A 22,980-nucleotide genomic window follows, 5' to 3' on the forward strand; every position below is an offset into this window, starting at 1 on the left:
AACAGTATATAATTAATCTTCGTAAATGTTTCACAAAAATGCTCATGAAAATACATTATCTAACCTGGCTTGGCGGCTCACACGTGTAATCCCAGCGACTGGGGAAAGAAGATGGCAAGTATGAGGTCAGCCTCAGCAATTTAGGGAAACCCTCAACTTAGCGAGACCCTGTGGGAGGAAGAGAAGAGTATATACTATCTACTGAACGAATTTGAGTCTTTCCGTTTACTTATGTATTTCTTCCACTTTACGGTTTTGCTTGCGTGCTTTTTCTGTGTCGCCCCCGGTCCTGGGGATTGAACCCGGGCTGCTGCGCATGCCAGGTCCCAGCCATCTGTACGTTGTGATCCAGTCGGATGCAATGCTGGGGGCTTGTGTACTAGTTCTCTCTGCATTTCTGACAGCCACCTTGCTCGGCCCACTCCGACCGCCGACGTCTGCAGCGGCTCCGGGTTCACCCTGGCAGCGTTCCGGTCCAGCGCGGAGTCACCGAGTCTGCTCAACCTCCCGCCGTGCAGAGCGGCTACGCCATCGGGGCGGGGCTTCCGAGGGAAGTTGAGGGCGGGACTCTCAGTCCTCAGAGCCCGGGCTGAGGCGCTGGGTGCCGCGGCCATGCCACCCAGCTGGACGCGCACCCCCCGGGAGGTGAGTTCGCTGGGCGGAGCCTGTGCTTCGGTGTCCCTGGAGTCAGGCGGTGGGCGTGGGAGTGGGGGGATCTAGCGCGGCGCTGGCAGAGGGACCCGGAGGTGCGCGGCCGCGCGGGGGACGGTGGGAGTGCGGGCGCGGGGAAGGGTCGGCTCGGCCTAGTTTAGGGTCCTGGCCTCGGCGGGATCTGAGGGCAGCTTCAGGTAGGGTGTGCCGCGTAAGGCCCAGCGGAGACTGTGCCCGGGAGCCGAGGCGTTTTCGAGTGGCAAGGCGCGCGCGAGCTGGGGCGCAGCGAGAGAAGGTGTGAGGCTGAGCGGTGCCCGGGACTCCCGGGTCGGCCAGGGGCGGGGGGATTGGGGGACTCTCGGTGACGTCAGAGGTGCGCAGGACCCGGACGGGGCGGGATTCGCTCCTCTCCGGGCGGTCTTCCCAGGCGGCCCCTCGGTAAAGGGCGTCCTCTCCAGGTGGAGAGACCTCTGGGGAGGGAGAAGAATTTGGAACTGTGATTGTGGGAGAAGGGACTGGGGAATCGGCCAGGTCCCATCCTGCGGTTCCTGCTGCTAGAGCGTCTCTGCTAAGTGTCAGATTCAGCCTTTAGCCAGGGGAACCCGCTGCCAAGCTCATTCAGGTAGTTGGCAGAATCCGTTGCTTTGTGATTGTCATATACAGGTTCGTCGTTTCTTTGCTGCCTGACAGGCAGAGCAGCCCATGGCTCCTGGAAGGAGCCCGTGTACATCTGCCAGCTAGCTTTGGCTGTGGTTAGATTGGGTCCACCCTGGTAATCCATGCCGTAACCTTAGTTCTTTATGCAAAGTCCCTTGTGCTATATACTGCAGCATATCTACAGGGTCTTGGAAGTAGGATGTGAACATGGGGAAAGAGTGTTCTGCCTAACACAGATTAAGCGCATGTCTAGGGACCATCCCACTGAGAATAAACAGAGAAAAGCAACGTGTAAAATTAGTGCCAGACGAGTTTGGTACCGTTTGTAATTTTTTTAAAACAGGAAAAAAAAAAGTGCATACGTGTATTTGCTTGTGAAGCCTAGAGTAATCTGGAAGGACATTTCAAAGTGGAAAGGAGAACCAAGTGACTGGGACATTTTTAACTTTTTCTTTAAACCTTTTAAATGTTGAGCTATGTGACTCAAAACTCCTATTCAGAACAATGATGAAAATTCAAGGTAATTTAAAATAAAATGTACTGAATAAATGTTGGAGATTATTTAAATTCCCCCATGAATGGGAAGAGTGAAAATTCCTTCCAGGGAATCTGGGCATCTGCTCCCAGGGCAGGCAGACACACCATCACTGACAGTCTTATAACTCCCTCTCAAGTTTCCTGCTGTGCATCTACTGCTGAATGGATGGGAACCTTAGTGTATTCCCTGCTCTGAGTCTCATCTTATACCATCCTTCTGCACACACTTCCAAGTTAATCTTTTGAGACATTTTGTTTTTTGTCTCCTGATTTAGAAATGCAGCCAAAGCCTTACTGCATCAGCCAACCAGTGCCTCCTAACAGTCTGTCCCCAGTGACATCCCTCTGAGCTCTGTCCTTACCTCCTTGTCTTCTCTCATAAGCTTTGTCTCTAAACTTGCTCTCTGGCATCCTCACTCAGTTGTGCCTTCCTCTGTGATCTCAACCCAGCAGCCCTGGGTGATGTCTGCTGTCATCCCTACTCCTTGCACCTTTCTCCAGCCACCCTTCTTCAGAGAAACTCCCTCTCAGATCCTTTCCAGGTCCCCTTGACTGCACCTCACCAATATCCCCTTGACTCTATCTAAACCCAATGTGGAACAGAATATCCCTTCTCCCAGGAAAGGCAGAAAAGAATACCATTGTCAAGGACAGAGTTTATGCTTTTTCACAGAATAGTGAGAGGCTGCTCCCCTGTTATCCTCTAAACACCTGCAGCCTTCAAAAGCCTGTATGCCGCATAGCCTCACTGAGTGCAGGCAGCACCCCAACTGCAAGGCCCATGGGACCCATTACAGTGCCTTTGCCAGGCTCCCTCATTTTTCTGTCTATATGCTAGCTGCCCCACTGTTCCTCTGACCTGACATGCATGCCCCTGCCCTCCTCAGACTTTGCATTCACATTGCCTCTGCCTGGGACTTCTCTTCCCCAGTGTCACAATACTCCATCTCTCACCTTTAGGTCACTTTCTTGGTGAGGATTTCCTGACAACTCTAGTTAAAATGTCCCTGTCTTCCCTTTTACCGCTAACCAGAGCAGTTGTTTTATTTCACTGATGCATTTGCTGTGATGATATCTTAGTGAGCTTTATGAGGGTATTGTTTGCTGTTGTGTCCCACATAAAACCCCAGAACAGATTCTAGCATATAGTGGATGTTCAGAAATCCTGAAAAAGTGTATCCTAGAGGAGAAATCGAGGTCATATGTTGACATTTTCCAATATGAGTTTCTACCAACTTTTTCTGTCTGCCTTCTCTACTTCTGAGGGGCAGGGAATCAGCAGTACCTATTGGGAGTGCAGTGTCAGTAAGGAGATAAAGTTTGTCAAGCCCCACATCCTGGTGGGCCTCTAGGCCTATTGGGGGCAGTGGGAGTGGTAATTTAGTAATTCAGTAATTTAGTCCATGTGAGAAGCCTGTGTGTCTTCAGGTGGGAGTGTCCCATCTCCTGCCCAGAGAGAGTGGTTAGGACTGAAAATGAGCCCAAGTTTGAATATCTTCACAAAATAGGGGGTGTTACTGCCTCCTAACAGACTTGCTCAGGAGGTGAACCCTGGAATGCCAACAGGGAAAGGGAACTGAGAGAATTGAGCAAGATCAGTGAGTGAAGTGGGAGGACATCCCGGGTAGATGGAGATGGGAATACCCCGTGGCTGTTGCTGAGTGCATCTGGGACAACCGAACCGCTAGGATTGGTAGGCACTAGCACATAATGATCATATGTATGTGTATAGCCCCTGGCCAATCAATCTTGGGTCTGCTGCTTCCCTGCAATAGATAGGTCTTATGCATTCACCTTTATGGCATTGTGTCAGGAAGTAGGCTCTGTGACTATTGCTCTCCTCTTATAATGGTGGGCCTGAGCCCTGTAGGGAAATGCCTTCAGAGTTCAAGGACTCATGCAACCCTGGCTCATGATTCTGTGTCCGTATGGCTGACTGTCTCTCCTCTTGGGTCTAGAATCAGGGAACATAGCATTAGTCTTTGATGCCTGGCAACCTCAGGCCCTTTTCAGGTCTCTGGCTGCAGGGGTAGAGTAAGAGACTTCTGCCTGGTGAGAGGATGGATCCCTGTAGCTGACATCTTTGCACACTCACCTCTGTCCTTGCCGGTTTTCAGATTCCAGCTATTTCCAGCCTCAAAACTTGCCCCTAGGAGGCAGAAATGGAGCCCACAGGTTCAGGACCATCCCCTTGGACCCCTGTATCACAGACATGTGTGAGTGATACTCCTCCTGTGACCCACCCTGGTTCTTTAGTCTTTGGGCCCCTCTACTTTGGCATTAATGAACTGGAAGCCATACACCCTCACCATTAGCAACCAGGTACTGGGAACATGTTTCCTACTGGTGTCCTCATTCTGGGGAGATGATGTCCATGTCACCCTATTCTCACCCCTAGGAGCATCAGGCCTCAGGGACTCAAGGGGCTGAGGCTGACCATCAGAAAGTAAGTTGACCTGGCCTGCCCCCTGGTGTCCTGAACAGGCTTCTGACTTCTTTCTTGAGACAGAGGGCTATAACATGATGGTTATCAGAGTCCTTTGCTGTCTGCTGTAGCCCTGACCCCTTCCAAGCCCAGTGACCAGACTGGTGGCAGTCCCTGCCTCGGGATTCTTTCCTATACCTTCCTGGTGGTATTCACACTGCCCAGCTGCTCCTGTTGCCCTGAGAACCCTTTTAGAGAGAACTTTGGGGGGAAAACTTTTTTGGGGGGCGGGGGCGGGGACAGCTCCCTCATGTGGACCTTTTGCTTCTTTTGTTTGGGTCAGTTAGTGGCTATGTTACTCTGGCAAGACCCTGTGTGGATGGGGATGATTAGGCTAAGGGTATACGTGTGTAGGAGAGTCCTGCACGTGTGGAAGACAGCAGATTCTAAAAAGAAGTGAAGAGCAGGTAGAGAAGGGTCCCCAGAAGTGGCCCCAAGGAGCAGGCCTGCTCATCAGCCTGAGCAGAGGCAGAATGTTAAGCAGACTGCCAAGGATCCCTGCTGGGAGTGGTGAGAAGAGAGTGGTGAGAGAATCCCAGAGCCTTGCTCTGCACCTTGGTGGGGGAGAGATAGGCTAATGGGGGTTCATGTTTTAAAAGCCACTGTGGAGCCATCAGAATAGGCAGCCCCAAACACTTGCTCCTCTACATAAATGTTCAAAAAGCAGAAACTGTCAGAAATCTAGAAAATTGTTAAACCTTGACAACAAGCAAACAATGAATCAAGAAAAAGGCAATTTTAAGGGCTGAGGTATATAGCTCAGTTAGTAGAGTGCTTGCCTTGCATGCATAATGCCCTGAGTTTAACCTCCAGTACCACAAAAAAAGAAAAAGGCAACTTTAAAATGGTAGGAAGGTTCTGTGGTACTCTTAGTTGCCTGTGTCTCAACCTGTTCCTGGCATTTTTAAAGAAGGCAGCTTGTGTTCTCATCTTGGGACCATGGTCTCTTGTTCCAGGGTGTGTAATAAATAGATCTTAAGAATTGTTGTTGTTGGGCTGGGGATGTGGCTCAAGCAGTAGCACACTCACCTGGCATGCGTGGGGCCCTGGGTTCAATCCTCAACACCACATAAAAATAAAATAAAGATATTGTATCCACCTAAAACTAAAAAATAAATATTAAAAAAAAAAAAGAATTGTTGTTTATTCTAGCCTGTCTGGGACTCCCAAAAGGACCGATGCAAGGTGTGCATACATGTCTGTTCTTCCTAACTCAGATCCTAGAGCAGGAAAGCAGTAGGCTTAACAGCATTGTAAAGTGACTGGGACCCTCCACAGGCACCTGGGGCATTGATCAGCCACCTGCAGCCCAGGAAGAAAAGCTGGTAAGAGACTTTCTTGGGGGAAAATCAGGATATTCTGAAGCACAATTGGGGGATTTAGAAAACCACATTAATGCCCAGGACAGGCTGTGAACTCAGAAAAGGCCTGTAAAGACCCTAAGCTTTCATCTCCAGCTGGTCTCCAGGCTCAAAGGAAGCAGGAAATGGAGAAGTGCTGCTCACGATGTTACAGAAGGGCCTAGAACAGAACCAGTACACAGATGGTGAACAGTGCTTTGTTTTCCTTTTGTTCTTAAGATTGGTGGTAATCTGTCAAAATAGTATAGTAGCCAAAGGGTTAGGGATATAACTCAGTGGTAGAACACTTGACAAGCATTCACAAGGCACTGAGTTCAATTCCCAGCATCACCAAAAAACAAATAAAATCAACACAAGCTAAGGAAATAACCCACAGTGTATAAAAAATATAAACTGTGTACAAACCTTGTAATCTCAGTGACTCGGAAGACTGAGACAGTCACAAGTTTGAGGCCAGCCTCAGCAAATTAACAAGGCCCTAAGCAACTTGTTAAGACCCTCTTTCAAAATTAAAATATAAAATAAGTAAATAAAATATAAATAAAATAAATAGGACTAGGATGTAACTCAGCAGTAAAGAACTAGGTTAAATCCCCAATTCTAGGTCGGGTGCAGTGGCTCATTCCCTGCACAGGCCAGGGAATGGGTTTCCCTTTGGTGGGATGGGCTCGCTGAGAAATAAAAGCTAAGAAAAGTAGAACAGTGAAATGACCACAGAACACAGAAAGTAATTTCTTTTTTTTTTTTTTTTTTTTTTTTTAGAGAGAGAGAATTTTAATATTTATTTTTTAGTTTTCAGCGGACACAACATCTTTGTTTGTATGTGGTGCTGAGGAACGAACCTGGGCCACACGCATGCCAGGCGAGCACGCTACCGCTTGAGCCACATCCCCAGCTCCAGAAAGTAATTTCAAGAAGGGTACAGAGACAAGCAAAGCTGACCAGACGGGTCCGGCTTCTAACAAAGAAAGGAGCCTATGTTTGCTTTATTTTTAACAGAAGACATCAAAGAAATTCTATGGAAAGTTCTTCACCAAAACAGGATAGAGATGGGGGCAGGTAGGCTGCTCCATTCCTAGCAGAGTCATGCCCATCTCCAGTGCTGCGTGGGACCTTCTGGCAGAGCAGAGGGGAAGTTCACTTGCATCAGGCAGTCTATCCTGGTGGCACTGCCACAAGAAGTTCCCAGTGCCAGTCTACCCACTCCTTGGCTACGATGCTGAAAAGGTCCTCATGTATTTCACAGATGGCTTCCCGCATATTCCCTCTTTTTACTTTGTAAATGTAAATGATGAGCTGTTAGTTCAAGCTCCCACATTTTTGTTCTAAGGGTACGACAACCTATTGATACAAAAGAGAATTAGTAGCAAACATATCATACCAATAACATACCATACAGAATGTTTCAGCGTATTTCCAGGATTAAAGCCATTCAATTCTTGAAGTATTTGGTCAGCTAGAAGGTAGGGTTCGTAAGATTGATTTTGCTTTTTTAAATATCCTGGATGTGACAATGTAACTCCATAGATCCAGGCTACTATTATTGCTATGCCAAATACCCATTAGATGATTTTTAACCTTTCCATAATCCCATTGGGAAGTATTATATTTGGCCACAATAATAAGAGACATATTTATAGTCAGCGTGGCATTTAAGCCTTTTCTTAAAGCAGAAAGCTCATTACCAATATTTATGACAGTAGCTTCCAAGGCATTCAAATTAGTTTCAATCTTTTCATCAATATTTATCTGATTGGGGCTGGGGTTGTAGATCAGCAGTAGAGTACTCTTGCCTAGCACGTGTGAGGCCCTGGGTTCAATCCTCAGCATCACATAAAAATACATTAAAAAAAAAAAAAAAGGTACAATACCTTTTTGTCCAACTACAACTAAAAAATAAATATTAACAAAATTTATCTGATTATGGAGGGCTTTGGGAGTATTTTGAGCCAAATTATTAAGAAAATTTGCATGTTGAATGTTTTGAGATACAGCCACTGAGGCTATTACAGTAGAAGTGATGAATGAAATTAAAGCAGCCCCTCCAAGAATTATGAAACCAAGAGTGCACTTGGGTCTGGTTAACTGAGCATGTATCTGTTGTAAGATCTGAACACCAGCATCAGCATACCATGGGTCTGAAATGTTGGCTGTAGTAAGACAAAGGAGGATTGGTGAAGCATTAACATTCTTCTCCCTCTGTTAAATCTAGTGATGCAGTTAGTTAGATTGTACCTTTTATAGGCTATAAGATATTTATCACCTTTTTTCTTAACTCTTACATTTCTAGTAACTAAAACATACGGAGATTGAACACAGGCTCATAGGCCATAGCAGGAACCCTTTTTGCAATTCCTGCTATCTGTATAATGTAGAAAGTCTGAGGCTACAATTAAGCACCAGAGAGCTTTTCAAATACCACCCTTGCCAAAGGTTAGAATATTACCAATGAAACCTCCAGGGGTCATGGCATCCTTACATAATTGTCTTTTTATCAATTCTTGGAGTCCAGTCCAAAATATATCCACTATTTCTAGAAACTTGTACTGGCAAGACCTTTGCACATTCCATCCATTTAGGAAAGGTACCAAACAAATTCTAATACAGAACAATTAGGACAGTAAGGTATTGGTGGACGTTCTGCAGAGATGACTGGCTTGTTAGGAGAAAATCCCATTTTAATAACTGTTAAACATATGTCCTTGAGTCACAGGGGTAGGTAGATTGACTGGTCTAGCCACCCCTCCCCGCATATGCTGTCTTTTCCTCAAAAGATACCCTTAAACAGCCAGCATGTTTTATCATGGAACCAACATATAAGTAGTTGTCCATGGTAACTAGTATAATTAAATCCAGTCACATGGATGGGTGTAATATGAGTGTCTGTAAAGCCACCCAGCATATGAGTATCATTCGTAAATACTGGGATGGATTCTGCAGTTCACATAGCTGGGTGTACTAAAGGTGGATCTGGAAAATATGTCCAGTAGCCTTCTCCATGGACCCCACTAACCTGACAGCTCAATAGAGCCATCGTAAGCCACAAACTTTATAGCTGGAGACTTAGTTTCTCCTTGTTGTTGAACCATCTTTTCAGCCTGTTGCATCATATTCTTCAGTTGTTTCCATGATGGCAATTTGGACATTTGGTTTCTCTGGGCCTTTTCTGTCCTTTTCACTCCTTACTAGCTTCCTCTTCCTCTTGGGGGGTCAGGGCTGACATCTCTGAATGGATCTTTAGTCGTTTGAAACTTGAACATAATTTGTGGACCCAAGAAAGAGGAGAGAAGGGAAAGGGGTAACAAGAACATCTGAAAATATAATGGACAGAATGTCCCAAATTTGATGAAAGATATAAATCTGCATATCCAAGAAGCTCAACAGACCCAGTAGGATAAACTGAAAGATCCACACCAAGTCTTGTTTTAATTAAATTGTTCAAAGACAACAATGTAACAAGAAAAAAGAGACTCCTCCAGTACAAGGGATCTCAATCAGTAAGGTTAATATCTGATTTTTCTTCAGAATTCATGGAGGTCAAAATGCAGTGGGATGAAATATTAAAGTGCTTAGAGATTCAACCAAGAATTTTAAATGTGGCAAAAATTATCTTTCAAACTAAAAGAGAAACTAAGACATTCCCAAATAGACAACAGCTTGATGTGGTTTGTTATGGTCCTAAAGGTTAAATGAAAGGACAGTAGACAGAGACTCCAAGACATACAAGAAATAAAGACCTCGAATAAAGGTAATTACATACAAGCAAGTATAAAAATTAGTATTATTGTATTTTTGGTTTGTGAATACACCTTTTTATTTCCCACATGATTTAAAGAACAAGTGCATAAAAAGTAACAAGTCTGGGGCTGGGGTTGTGGCTCAGTGGTAGAGCACTTGCCTATGGTCTGTGAGGCACTGGGTTCCATTCTCAGCATCACAGATAAATAAATGAAGGTCCATCAACAACTGGTAAAATATTAAAAAAAAAAAAAAAAAGTAACAAGTCTGAGGTTTGGTTTGCTTTTTAGGGGCTGGAAATTGAACTCAGGGCCTCACACATTCTAAGAATGCATTCTACCACTGGTCTGCACCTCCAGGCCAATCAGCCTATAAAATATTTTGAGCCTATAATGAATAATTTTTGTTTGTACTAGGGATTGAACCCAGGGTCACTCAACCAGTGAGCCCCATCCCCAGTTCTTTTTTGTATTTTTTAAATTTAGAGACAGGGTCTCAATAAGTTGGTGAGGATGGCTGTGAACTCACAGTCTTCCTGCCTAAGCCTCCCTAGCCACTGGCATGACAGGCATGCACCACTACACCTCGCCTAAAGTAATTTTTGATGACTGCAAATTATAAGAGCTATATAGGAGCAGAATTTTTGTGTGCTATTGAAGCTAAGTTCGTATCACTTGTTTTAGGATGTTCATGTAAACACTAAGAAAATATCTGGCAAATGTATACAGAAGGAATTAAAGAGAAAATTACTTTTGCAAAAAATTAACTGAACCCAAAAGTAGGCAGCAATAGAGGAATTAAGGGATGCAATGTAAAAGATGTACCAAAAATAAATAGCAAAGCCAGGCAAGGTGACACACACCTGTAATCCCAGAGGCTCAGAAAGCTGAGGCAAGAGGATTTCAAGTTCAAAGCCAGCCTCAGCAACTTAATGAGGCCCTGTCTCAAAATAAAAAAGGGCTAGGAATGTGGCTGAGTGGTTAAGTATATCTGGTTTCAATCCCTGGTATCAACAACAACAAGTAGCAAAATGTCCTTCCTTTTTACTAACCACTTTAAATGTAAATGGATTAAACTTCCCAGTCAGAAGGCAGGTATTGACAAAATGAATAGAAAAGCACAGTCCAACTGTATGCTGTCTACAGAAGGCTTACTTTAGATTCAAAGATATAAGCTTAAAGTGAAGTGAGATGTGAAAAAGATGTTCCATGTAAATCATAACCCAAAGAGAACTGGGATGACTATGCTAATATCAGACAAAACAAACTAAGTCAAAATTTCTTACCAGAAAGGAAGGAGGTCATTATATGGAGACCTCAGTACCCTTATCCCAAAGTATAGCTAGAACATGTAGACAGAATATCATTAAGGAAAGAGGGGACTTGAGCGACACTGTAAAATAATTGGACTTGAATGCTTCTGTCCTTCTGAAATTCATTTCTGTTATGAATCCCTAATGTATTGATATTAAAATGAGGATATGGGGAGATGATTAGGATCTACATCTACAACTAAAAAAAAAGAAATTTTTTTAAAGGAAGAAAAATATCTAATCAGTAACCTAACTTTACATCTTGAGAAACTACAAAAAGAAGAGCAAACTAAACTCAAAGCTCCAGAAGGAAGCAAATAATAAAGATTAGATCAAAGATGAGTAAAATAGAAAAACCATAGAATCAACACAGGCAAAAATTCTTGAAAAGATTAGCACAAGTGGTAAAACCCTTAGATTTACAAAGGACAAAAGATGATGTGACTGATGGGCTGAGGTTGTGGCTCAGTGGTAAAGTGCTCGCCTAGCATGTGTGAGGCACGGGGTTCGATCCTCAGCACCACATAGAGATGAAGTGAAGATATTGTGTCCACGTAAAACTAAAATAAATAAAAGATGATGTGACTGAAAGTAGGAATATTATTACCAACCTTACCAAAAAAGGAAGATATAATACCGTGAATGGTTTTGTACCAACAGGTTAGATAGGCTGTAAGAAAGCAAAAAAATTTATAGAAACACAAAAATTATGAAAATTGACTCTATCTAAACATACCAGTAACAAACAACAAGTTTGAATTAGTAATTAAAACTCCCAGCAAAGAAAAGTTAAGAATTAAACTACCTTCACTGCTAGCATTTAATGAATACCCAACTTTCTCAATTCTTTCAGCATATTGAAGAGGAGGGAACATTAATTTATTCTGTGAGGCCAGCAATAAATACCCTGATACCCAAGCCAAACAAAGAGCCTATAAAAAAAGAAAATTACAAACCTGTATCACTTATGGCTAAAGATGCAAATCTCTGAAAAGCATAATATCAAACTAAATACAGGAACATCTTAAAAGTATTCTATCCTATGACCACATGGGGTTTAGCCCAGGAGTAGAAGAGTATTTCAGCTCCAAGAGAGCCAATCAGTGTGATCCACCAAAGGAACAGAAAGAAGTATGAAAACCATGATCACCTCAACTCATGCAGAAAAAAACTGGGCAAATTCCAACTTTGATGATTTTAAAAAAACCAAACAAACTGATAAAAGGCACATGGGGAAAACCACAGCTGACATCATGCTCAGAAGTAAAAGACTAACATTTGCCCTAATATTAGGAACAGGAGAGAGATGGCCTGCATCACCACTGCTGCTCAGCATTGTACTGGAAGTACAGATTCCAGAGCAGTTAGACAAGAAAATGAAATAACCAATGTCCAAAGCAGAAAGAAAGATGTAAAATGATTTCCATAAGACAACTCCATATGTATGAACCACAGAATCCACAGGAAAACTACTAGAGCTAATAAATTCAGCAAAAGTTTGGGGCCCAGATCACTGTTTACACACACCAGCAATGAACCAATCTGAAGGGGAATTAAGAACACACTTCTATTTACATTAGCATCAGTGGTAGGGGGAAATCCCAGGAATAATTTTAATCAAGAAGATATAAAACTTATTCACCAAAGACTGCAAAACATTGTTAAAAAAGATCAAAGCAAGCAAGAAAACAGAAGACATCTTGTGTTCACAACTTGGAGGACTTAATATTCTTAAGATGCCCAAACTATACAAAATGGCTACAGATTCAGTGCAATTTCTATCAAAATTTCAGTGGCATTTTTTTGCAGAACCTAAAAGGTTCATCCTTAAATTCATGTGGAATTACAAAGGGCCCTGAATGGCCAGTCTTGGAGAACAGAGTTGGAGGATTTACGTGACTCGGTTTCAGGCTTACTACAAAACTGCAGTAGTCAAAATTGTTTGGTCCTGTCATGAAGATGGAATTGACTATCCAGAAATAAATCCATACATCTGTGACCAGTTGCTTTTTAGCAGGGATGATAAGATCTTCCAGTCTATGAGGAAAGATAGCCCTTCAATACATGGCACTGTAGCAAGTAACCCAACATCCCAGAGTTGGAACCAGGCACAGCAGTGCACACCTGTGATCCTGGCAACTCAGGGGGCTGAGGAGGAAGATCACAAGTTCAAGGGAAAGTTTTATTTTGTTTTTTAATTTTGTTAATTTTGTTAATTTTTTAGTTGTTGATGGATTTTTATTTATTTATATGTGGTGCTGAGACTCAAACCCAATGCCTGGCACATGCTAGGCAAGCCCTGTACCACTGAGCTACAACCCCAGCCCAAGGCAAAGTTTGATCACAAGTTTTGAGTCTCAATTTTTCAAAAAGGGTGGGGGAACTTGGGCTGTATCTCAATGGTAAAGCACCTCTGGGTTCAATCCCCAGTACAAAAAAAAAAAATGAAGCTGGATTCCTACCAATGCTGTATACAGAAATTAATTGAAATGAATCAAAGATATTAAGAGCTTAGAAAGCATCAAAGTCTTGGAAGGAAATAGGAGCAAATCTTCACAACCCTGCATTTGGCAATGAATTCATTAGAACATCAAAGGCACAAGCAACAAAAGAAAAATAAATGAATTTGACTTGATCAATCAAAGGACATTATCAAGAAAGTACAAAGACATCCTACATAATGGGGGCAAATCTTTGTAAATCATGTTATGTGATAAAGGTCTAGTACTGGAATATATTAAAGAAGTCTTACAATCCAACAACAAAACAACACACCTTAAAAATGGACAAGGAGCCAGGTGTGGTGGCACATGCCTGTAATCCCAGCAACTTGTGAGGTTGAGGCAGGTTTGCAAGTCCAAGACCAGCCTCAGCAACTTGCAAGATTCTGTCTCAAAATACATTTTGAAAAATGGGCTAGGGAAGTAGCTCAGTAGTAGAGCAACCCTTGGTTCTATCCCCATTACCGGAGTAGGCAATGGGTTTGGAGGGCTGTGGGTAGGCAAAAGACTGACTACAAATAAATGACTAACAAATGAAAAGAGGCTTAACATCATTAGTCAGTAAAGAACTGCAAATCAAAACCAGAATCAGATTGCCACTAGAGTGTCTGTCCACAATAAAAATAAAAATTAAAAAAAAAAAAAGACATTGCTCTGTAATGAAGGGTGGGTGGTTGCATAGCACTGTGAACGTGCTAAATGCCACCAAGTTGCTTACTGTAGAATAGTTAACTTCCGTAGTGTGAGTTCCATCCTAATAAATCATAAAATGGAAACAGAATCCCCTGCAAGAGGTGGGCATAGTGGAGCCACCTGAATGTGAGGTGTTTCTTTGGGGTCTGTACCACAGGTGGGCTGGCCTTGCACTGAGATGGCTGCTACACCCCATGATTTGTGACAGGTGACAGTCATGTGGGATCCCAGGAGTGTGGTCATGGCTAACGGACTCGAAGCCATGTTGCACACATCTGAAAGCCATTATTCAAACACCATTCACAGAAAGGTATTGTCTCCCAAAGGAAATACTGTCAGATGATTTTGTGCTAGAAGGGCTGACTCCCAGTACATAAGAATGTAGTGCAGGCAACTGTTTACTGTCAGATCTTTTCCTTTGCCTTTAAACATAAGTTTTAGTAATATTTCCTAGATTTTCCTAAATGGAAACTATTTTTCTGATTTTTATAGTTCCTTTTTAAAGAACTTTTTATCATTCTTTGCTACAGTTTGCAGGTTGCAAAGATAAAGTACATCGAATTTAATAAGTCCATAAAGTGATCTTCTACCATTCACAGAATTCATTTTTGATACCTGTCTCAATAAAACTGATTTAAACCATGACTCAGGCTAGAAAGCCCTATTGTCACACCAGTGACATTCAGTCAGGACACCAGATTCCGCTGGCAGACTGTATTTTATGGCTAGCAGGCTTATACTGGTTTTGAGGGTTTTTAAGGGTTGTTTGTTTTTTAAAAAAAAAAAACAACAAAGATCATTTCACAAGCCAAGCAACCAAAAAGCTTCAGATAGGTTCTCTCTGACCTGTACAGAAAATCATTACTGACTGCTGTTTCTAGACCCCATGGAGCCCGGGTTCCTGCAGTCTGTGTGGAATATGACACAAAGGGCAGCAGGAAGGAAAGAGGCACCACTGTCCCTGTAGGCATAGGTAGCAGTTCCATGGGTGTACTGCATCCTGCAGGGGCACTGTGGCTGAGAATGCCTGTGAGAAGCATGAAGCCTCACCATAGACACATGAGTGCAGCAGGCAGCAGCTGGGCCTGTGAGGGCTGGCCATGTGGCCAGATCAGTCTGCAGTGATGCCATTGGCAGCTCCTGGGCACAGATATGTCCATGCTGGAAGCAAGTTCTGGATGTCACAGATAGAATAGGGAGAAGCACTGAGAGAACAGGACAAAGGTACCATTAGGCCAAGGAGGCAGCACAGGGCACTGGAAGGGTACCCCTCACCACCAAGCATCAGTGACTGCAGCTGGCCGTCCTATGTCAGGGAGTGGTCCAGGCAGTATAGGAGACAGCAGGGACAGGTGATGAAGAGAAGGGGGTTGGCATACATACAGTGGTCAGGGAAAGGCTGTCTAGCAAGGTGTGTTTGAGCAGAGGCCAGCAGGAAGGCCACATGGAGAGTGTTCCAGGCAGGGTGAGCACCATAACTTGGAACTGGCTTTGCTTCTTATAAAGGAACAGGCTGCTGCTCATCTGAAGCAGGCTTTATCTCCCATGCTGGTGAATCCTGAGACCAAGCCTGAATGCCACAAGCTGGCACTGAGAGAACAAAAGATGGGCCTAAGAGGTTTTTGGTATGAAGAAAAAAGGTAAAGTGTGTAACAGTATAAGAAAGCATGTGATTTTCCTTGTATGATTTTCCTTGTATGATTTTCCTTGTATGATTGGGAGGGCACCTGAATTGAGGCATATTCCCAATTAGAGCTCACTGACCTTGCTGATGGCCTACTATGGGTGTGACAGGAAGTGGGAGCCAAAAGCCACCCGAGTCTTGACCTGAGCCAGTGTGCAGGCTGGTGCATTCTTGAAATGTGGATCCTAGGGAGAGTGGGTTCCCTCCCTTCCTTCCTTCCTTCCTTCCTTTCTTTTTAATAATGTTATTGTATTATTTTATTTATTTATAAACCCAATGCCTCATACATGCTAGGCAAGCACTCTACCACTGAGCTATATCCACAGCCCCGAGGGTGGGATCTTGATCATCCTTAGCTCCCCTGCAGCCTTGTGACCTCAGCTCTTACAGCCTCTCCCTGGGCTTTTTGCAAGACCAGGGGCTGCTGCTGGCAGTGGGATCTCTGCTTTCTTCACCAGCTCCTCCATAGAGGTGAGGTCAGCAGCTCTGCAGACCCATCTGTGTCTGCTGTTCCTGTCACTGTGGTTCCTTATATAACTTCAGTGTTTGTTGTTTCAGATTGTGGTATTAGGACAGAGGACAAGGAGTTTCACCCAAAGGAAGACGTTTTGGAGGATTTGGAATCACAGGCAGAAATGTCAGAAGACTGTGCTGGTGATATTTCCCAGGTATCTGAGCTTGGAGGACTTTGTGATGACATATTAGCCAGAGACTGGGGTGTCCCTGAAGGCAAGAGCCTGGGGCAGTCCACACACCGGGATGGAGATTTGATGTCAGTAACAGTGCTCCTTAAGGGCCCTTTAGGGGAGAAAGGTCTGGACTGCAGTGGTGTTGACCAAAGCTTCAATCTGAGCCCCAGCCAGATGACACATCAGGAAGTCCCTACAAAAGAGAAGCTGCATCCAGATGACACAGATGGCCAGAGCTTTCAACACAGTGTGTACCTAAGTGGCCCTGAGGGGCTTCCCATAGCTGAAAGCCCACTCATATGTAATGGGTGTGGAAAAACCTTCAGTGGCAACCTTGACCTTATTCAGCATCAGATAAACAGCACTGGAGAGAAGTCCTGTGAGTGCAGTGAATGTGGAGCACCCTTCAGTCAGAACTCGGTTGTTAAAAAACCCCATCGAGCTCACTTGAATATGAAAGCCTACCAGGGGCACACAGGCCCTGCTGGGTGTCAGGGTCTCCCCAGCAGTGAGAAGCCGTATGTGTGTAATGAATGTGGGAGAGCCTTCAGCCAGAACGCAAGCCTTAAAAAGCACCAAAAGTCTCACATGAATGAGAAGCCCTATGAATGCAACGAATGTGGGCAGGCTTTCAGGCGCAGCTCCAACCTCATTCAGCATCAAAGAATTCATTCAGGGGAGAGACCATATGTGTGTGAGGAATGTGGTAAGGCCTTCAGGCGGAGCTCAAATCTCATTAAACACCACAGGGTTCACACAGGTGAGAAGCCTTTCGAGTGTAAGGAGTGTGGGAAGGCCTTCAGCCAGAGCGCACACCTCAGGAAGCACCAGAGGGTTCACACTGGAGAAAAGCCCTATGAATGTAACGATTGTGGCAAACCCTTCAGTCGTGTCTCCAACCTCATTAAGCATCACAGGGTTCACACTGGAGAGAAGCCTTACAAGTGCAGCGACTGTGGGAAAGCCTTTAGTCAGAGTTCCAGCCTTATTCAGCACCGACGAGTTCACACTGGAGAGAAACCTCACGTGTGCAGCGTGTGTGGAAAAGCGTTCAGTTATAGCTCAGTGCTCAGGAAGCACCAGATAATCCACACAGGAGAGAAGCCGTATGGATGTGGTATCTGTGGAAAGGCCTTCAGCCACAGCTCAGCCCTCATCCAGCATCAGGGCGTGCACACTGGCGACAAGCCCTACGAGTGCCGCGAATGTGGGAAGACCTTTGGTCGCAGCTCCAACCTCATCCTTCACCAGCGAGTCCACACTGGAGAGAAACCCTATGAATGCACTGAGTGTGGAAAGACCTTTAGCCAGAGCTCAACCCTTATTCAGCACCAGAGGATTCATAATGGGTTGAAACCCCATGAATGTAACCAGTGTGGTAAGGCCTTCAACCGAAGCTCCAATCTCATTCACCACCAGAAAGTTCACACTGGAGAGAAGCCCTATACGTGTGTTGAGTGTGGTAAGGGCTTCAGCCAGAGCTCACACCTTATTCAGCATCAGATAATCCACACTGGTGAGAGGCCGTATAAATGCAGTGAGTGTGGGAAGGCCTTCAGTCAGCGTTCAGTTCTGATCCAACACCAGAGGATTCACACTGGGGTGAAGCCCTACAACTGCGCTACTTGTGGGAAAGCCTTCAGCCAGCGGTCAAAGCTGATTAAACACCAGTTGATTCATACCAGGGAGTAACTTGTGGGCTAAAAGGAGTAAAACTGAACCATGGTTCCTTTCTGACACCTATGGATCCTTGTTTCAGCCTCTCCCTTCCCAGGCCTGAGGCTCACTCACTGCCCTCCACTCCATACAAAGCCTGGAGCCCTCCTTGGAAACACTCTTTCCAGACTCCCTCCCCTTCCATTGCTTTCAGATCCTGTGATCTCTCGTCTGTTTTTTCTGTTTTATTTTTATTATGAGCAGACTGTCACATTGGTTAGGTGGCAAAGAACATGAGGGCCACATATTCATGAATGAAGTTTATCATGATGATGAAAATTACCAAAAAGTAAAGTGATCTTTGATTGGAGATAACCACAGTAACTCTTTTGTTAGTCGTGGGAGTGAGTTCTCTGTCAGTGACTGACTCACTCTCGCTCTCTCTATATATATATATACACATACATACACACACACACACGCATATATACATACATATATATACACACACATATTTAATATGACATCAAGTGGAGGGAGTTTTCAGGTCTGATTGCTCTCTTATTGTCCCCAGAGGTGGTATGCCAATTATTTATTCTTCTATCCCTCCCTTTCTGCAACTTGTACCCAGACCCCCACTGCCTTGCTTCCCTGTGCATACCTGTGGTCAGTTAGTCATCCTCCTTGCTGCTGTGCTATGACCCAGGTCCCAGCCTCTGGTTTCTGTGCCTCCAGTGCTGGACCCACAATGGCAGCTCTTTGTACCTCCTTTTCCAGTGAGGAAGCTTCCAGGATCAATCTTCTCCCAGATCAGTCTTCATCACCAGACATCTTTTAAGCAAGTACCAGGTGCCCTGCCCTAGGGCCCACCTCCTCAGTGTCCCCTATGCCCTGAAAAGGAGACAGGTTAGGTGCAACATAGATGTTACAAGAGAGGCCTCTGAACTCCAGCCAGCAAGTTGCAAGAACAGAGTGTCGCAGGACCCAGACAGAATCTGACCCACCACCTGTCAGTAAATAAAAGTTCTGTTGGGGTACAGCCATGCCTATTTGCTTACACATATCTACAGCAGCTTCTGTGTGGCAGAGTTGAGTAGTTGTAGACATCATATGGCCCACCAAACCAGAGTATTTACTTTCTAGCCTTTACAGAAGAAGTGTGCAACCTGGCTTTAGGCAGCTACCCTGTGGTAGGTGACTCTCAGGGCCAGGCTTTGCCAGAGGCTCACAGTTGTTGTAGGAATCAAGGTATGATGTCTTGATCAGGAGTATAGTTTGTGCTGTGCAGTGGTTTCCCGTGTACAGTGGATGGTTCCTGAGCAGTTGCCACAGCCTCTGAGGATCCCTCCCTTCTCACCTCTTCCTAACACTATTCCTCAGGAGGAACATGCAGCCTAGCATGGACCTGAGTTCTTGCTTCAGTTTTGTGAGAACTAAACATCCTGGTCGTGGCAGCCTTGGTTAGATATTACCATTCATAGAATATTAGAATCTCAGAATCACTAGGAGAGCTAAAGAAACAGGTTTGGGGCCAACTTCAGGAAAGATTCCAGAACCATCTGTGCAGCAGCCCTGCAACTTGTAGCTGTTCTGTACTTGGGATTCCTAGGTGTCTACAAGAATCTAAGTGGAGAAAGAGAGAGCTATTAAATGAATCTGAACCTTAAAGCAGATTTGGGATGGAGATGTCAACTTGAAAATCACTGGCATTTTTTTTAAGAGAGAATTTTTTTAATATTTATTTTTAGTTTTTGGTGGACACAACATCTTTATTTTATTTTTATGTGGTGCTGAGGATCAAACCCAGAGCCCCGCGCATGCCAGGCGCTACCTCTTGAGCCACATCCCCAGCCCCATCACTGGCATTTTTTAAGATGTGGGACTAGGAATGTAGCTTAGTGGTAGAGCTTTTGCTTAACATGTCTGGGGCCCTGAGTTCAGTTCCAAGCACTGCCAAAATTAATAATAAAATGGGATATGAATCTCTGGAAAAGCATGAGATAATTAGGGAGAGGATTAGGAAGGGAACTCGGAACAGAGGATTGATACTCCCAACACTGAGCATTGGCTAGTGAGAAGGTGGGTCTTGAGACACCCAGCATTAAATATTGTTGCAGGAAGAGCAACACAGCACCTGTGGGGAAGAGGGACGCAAGTGACCAGGAGGGGTTACCACATCAAACGCTGTGGTGAAGAGATGTGGCTGCCCAAAGACCTGCTTTGTTGGAGTAGGAGGGCAGGAAGGAGCCAGGCAGTGTGAGGCTGGTGGAAGTGGAAGGAAGAATGAATTAAGCCCTTCCAAAGCCAAGAGGGGTAAGTTTTGAACAGTCAGAGGCTTCTGCATTGCTCCAGGTACAGAGAAAATGGACAATATAGTTAGTTTTGTAGGTATGGTGGGAAGGTGAGGTTCCAGGACAGAAGAGGCAAGATCATCCACTAAAAATGGGGATAGGGAAGTTGTGGACAATGTGAAGAAAAGAAAAGGAAGAGTTGGCTAGGAGTAGGGAAGGTCTGGACTTGAGCTGGATGGGCTGTGCCCCAAGTCTCAACCCAAAAGCAACATCTGCACTCTGCTCTAAGGTTTCACCTCCACCGGCACACCCTTACCAAGGCAAATCCCTGCAGAGAAACAGCCACCTCTGGAGTTTTGAGATCACTCCCTGCAGCATAGAAAGAAAAGGAAGGCCTACTTTTTTTTTTTTTTTTTTTTTTAATCTTAGGATATTTTTCTCAAAAGACCCTAAATACTTAATTCCTCGAATATCATGGTAGGAAACAAGTTGGGGAAAGCCTTTCTCATAGCAGTTGACTGGAGGACCCCCGTCTTGCCGCTATCCTGCTTTCTCTGCCCTGGCTACTGCCTGTGTCCAGATGGCACTTACAAAAAGGGCTCAGGCCACTCTCTGCCCTTGGTCAGCTCCATGTGTGACCTGGGGGGTTCTGGCTGCTGCAGGGATCGCCAGCATCCCTGTCCACCTCATGCAGGGTGGGGCCACCAATGAGGACAGCACTAAGGTGGCAGGCACATGAAAGCATGACAATCCTGATTTTAAAGGTGGCTCCCCAGGCTGGCACATGAGAGGCACTGGGTTCAATCCTCAGCACCACATAAAAAATAAATAAAACAAAGGTATTGTGTCCATCTACAACTAAAAAAAAAAAAAAAAAAAAAAAAAATTTAAAGGTGGCTTCCCCAGTTTATTTTTTTTAATTTTAAAATCGGCATCATTGTACAAAATGCAAATTGAGAAAAGCAGAAAAGATATCACACATAATTCCACCACTTAAATTCTCTAGCACTTCCAGAGCTAAGGAGGCATGATGTTTACTGAGCTCCCAAGACCATTTTGGCAAGAGCATGCAACGCCTAAGCAAGTCTATGAACAGGAAAACATGCAGTGAGGAGGGAGTACAGCAAAGACCGGATGCCTCTCAAACCGTGTGACAAGCAATGTGGGTTTACTTATTGTTTGAATGGAATCAGTTTGAGCCTTACCCCTCCATATTCCCTGCAAAGAAGTTCAAATACCTTAAGCCCCTGCCTGCACATGGGGACTCGACCCCAACCCCTCTCTCTGACCATAATCAGATCCAAGTCAGTCCCCATTACACAAAATTTACATACCTCCTAGGTATGTAAGCAGCATCCATCATCAGTCTCAAATTTTCCAGTGGGAGTCCATTTGCCTCTGCAGGTAACCATGAGGATTGTCACTGAGAGCAGGGTATTAGACAACTCCCATCTGCTTCTCAGGTGACCACAGGGTGAGCAGGGTGTTAGAGGACAGCCACCACCTCCCCATGGGGTGTCTGAGAGCTTGGCCACCCCTTCTCATAACAGGGGCTGGTGATGACTGATTCTTGCACTCTGAGCTCCAGGTAAGTAGTCCAGCTGAGATGCAGCCAGTTAGGTAGTGCCCCATGCTCTCACAGACCAGGATATACATTTATAACTAATTTTGAAGGTTACTTTTTTTTGGTACTGCAGATTGAAACCCAGGGTGCTCAACCACCAAGCCACATTGCCAGCCCTTTTATATTTATCTATATGTGTGTATATACTTATACACATATACATACATATATATATATATATTTTTTTTTTTTTTTAATTTAGAGACAGGGTCTCACTAAGTTGCTCAGGACCTTGCTAAGTTGCTGAGGCTGGCTTTGAACTTGCAATCCTCCTGCCTCAGCCTCCCAAGCCGTTGGGATTACAGGCATATGCTCCCATACCTGGCTTGAAGGTTGCTCTTTAAAATATCTCTCTCTGGGGTCTGGGTTTTGGCTCAGTGGCAAAGTGCTTGCCTTGAACATGTCAGGCACTGGGTTCGATCCTCAGCACCATATAAAAATAAATAAACAACATAAAGATACTGTGTCCCTCTATAACTAAAATACTAAATAAATAAATAAAAACATTTCTCTCTAGTGTCAAATTGATTACTTAAATATAAGTTCTCATTTTACACCCAAAAAAGACTATCATAGAGTTTTTGTTTCAATTTTTAATCTTAAACAATTGGTAAGTTAGGGTGTTTAAAATAAGGGTTCTTTTTTCAGTACTGGAACTGAACTCAGGGTCAAGCATATGCTGGGCAATTGCTCTACCACTGAACTATATCCCCAATGCATATGAGTGTTTGTCTCTTTTTTTTAAAAAAAAAAAAAAAAAAACATTTTTTTTTTTAGAGAGAGAGAGAATTTTAATATTTATTTATTTATTTTAGTTTTCGGTGGACACACATCTTTGTTTGTATGTGGTGCTGAGGATCAAACCTGGGCCGCACGCATGCCAGGCGAGCGTGCTACCGCTTGAGCCACATCCCCAGCCCTGGACACAGTATCTTTATTTCATTTCTTTATTTTTATGTGGTGCTGAGGATCAAACCCAGGGCCTCGCACATGCTAAATGAGCACTCTACCACTGAGCCACAACCCCAACCCCTCATTTTATTTTGAGACAGGATCTCACTAAGTTGCCAAGGATGGTCTCAAACTTGGGATTCCCCTGTC

At 44.3% G+C, this 22,980-nt stretch overlaps 1 protein-coding gene across 2 annotated transcripts; it reads left to right on the forward strand.

Moving 5' to 3' along the window:
* The first annotated feature begins 488 nt into the window (after positions 1-488).
* Znf16 (zinc finger protein 16) lies at positions 489-19,003 on the forward strand. 2 transcript variants are annotated; one of them, XM_046449072.2, is made up of 2 exons: positions 489-645; positions 16,178-19,003. In XM_046449072.2, the coding sequence occupies exon 2, from the start codon at positions 16,255-16,257 to the stop codon at positions 17,998-18,000; it is 1,746 nt and encodes a 581-aa protein (XP_046305028.1). In that variant the 5' UTR covers positions 489-645; positions 16,178-16,254; the 3' UTR covers positions 18,001-19,003. The 2 variants fall into 2 exon arrangements, with proteins under 2 accessions (XP_046305028.1, XP_046305027.1); XM_046449071.2 differs by lacking the exon at positions 489-645 and adding an exon at positions 10,053-15,575.
* Positions 19,004-22,980: the final 3,977 nt, after the last annotated feature.

Source organism: Marmota monax, unplaced genomic scaffold, assembly GCF_021218885.2.
Source record: "Marmota monax isolate L192 unplaced genomic scaffold, Marmota_monax_Labrador192_F-V1.1 WCK01_AAM20220418_F8-fsc00073, whole genome shotgun sequence".
In the NCBI taxonomy this organism is placed as follows: Eukaryota; Metazoa; Chordata; class Mammalia; order Rodentia; family Sciuridae; genus Marmota; species Marmota monax.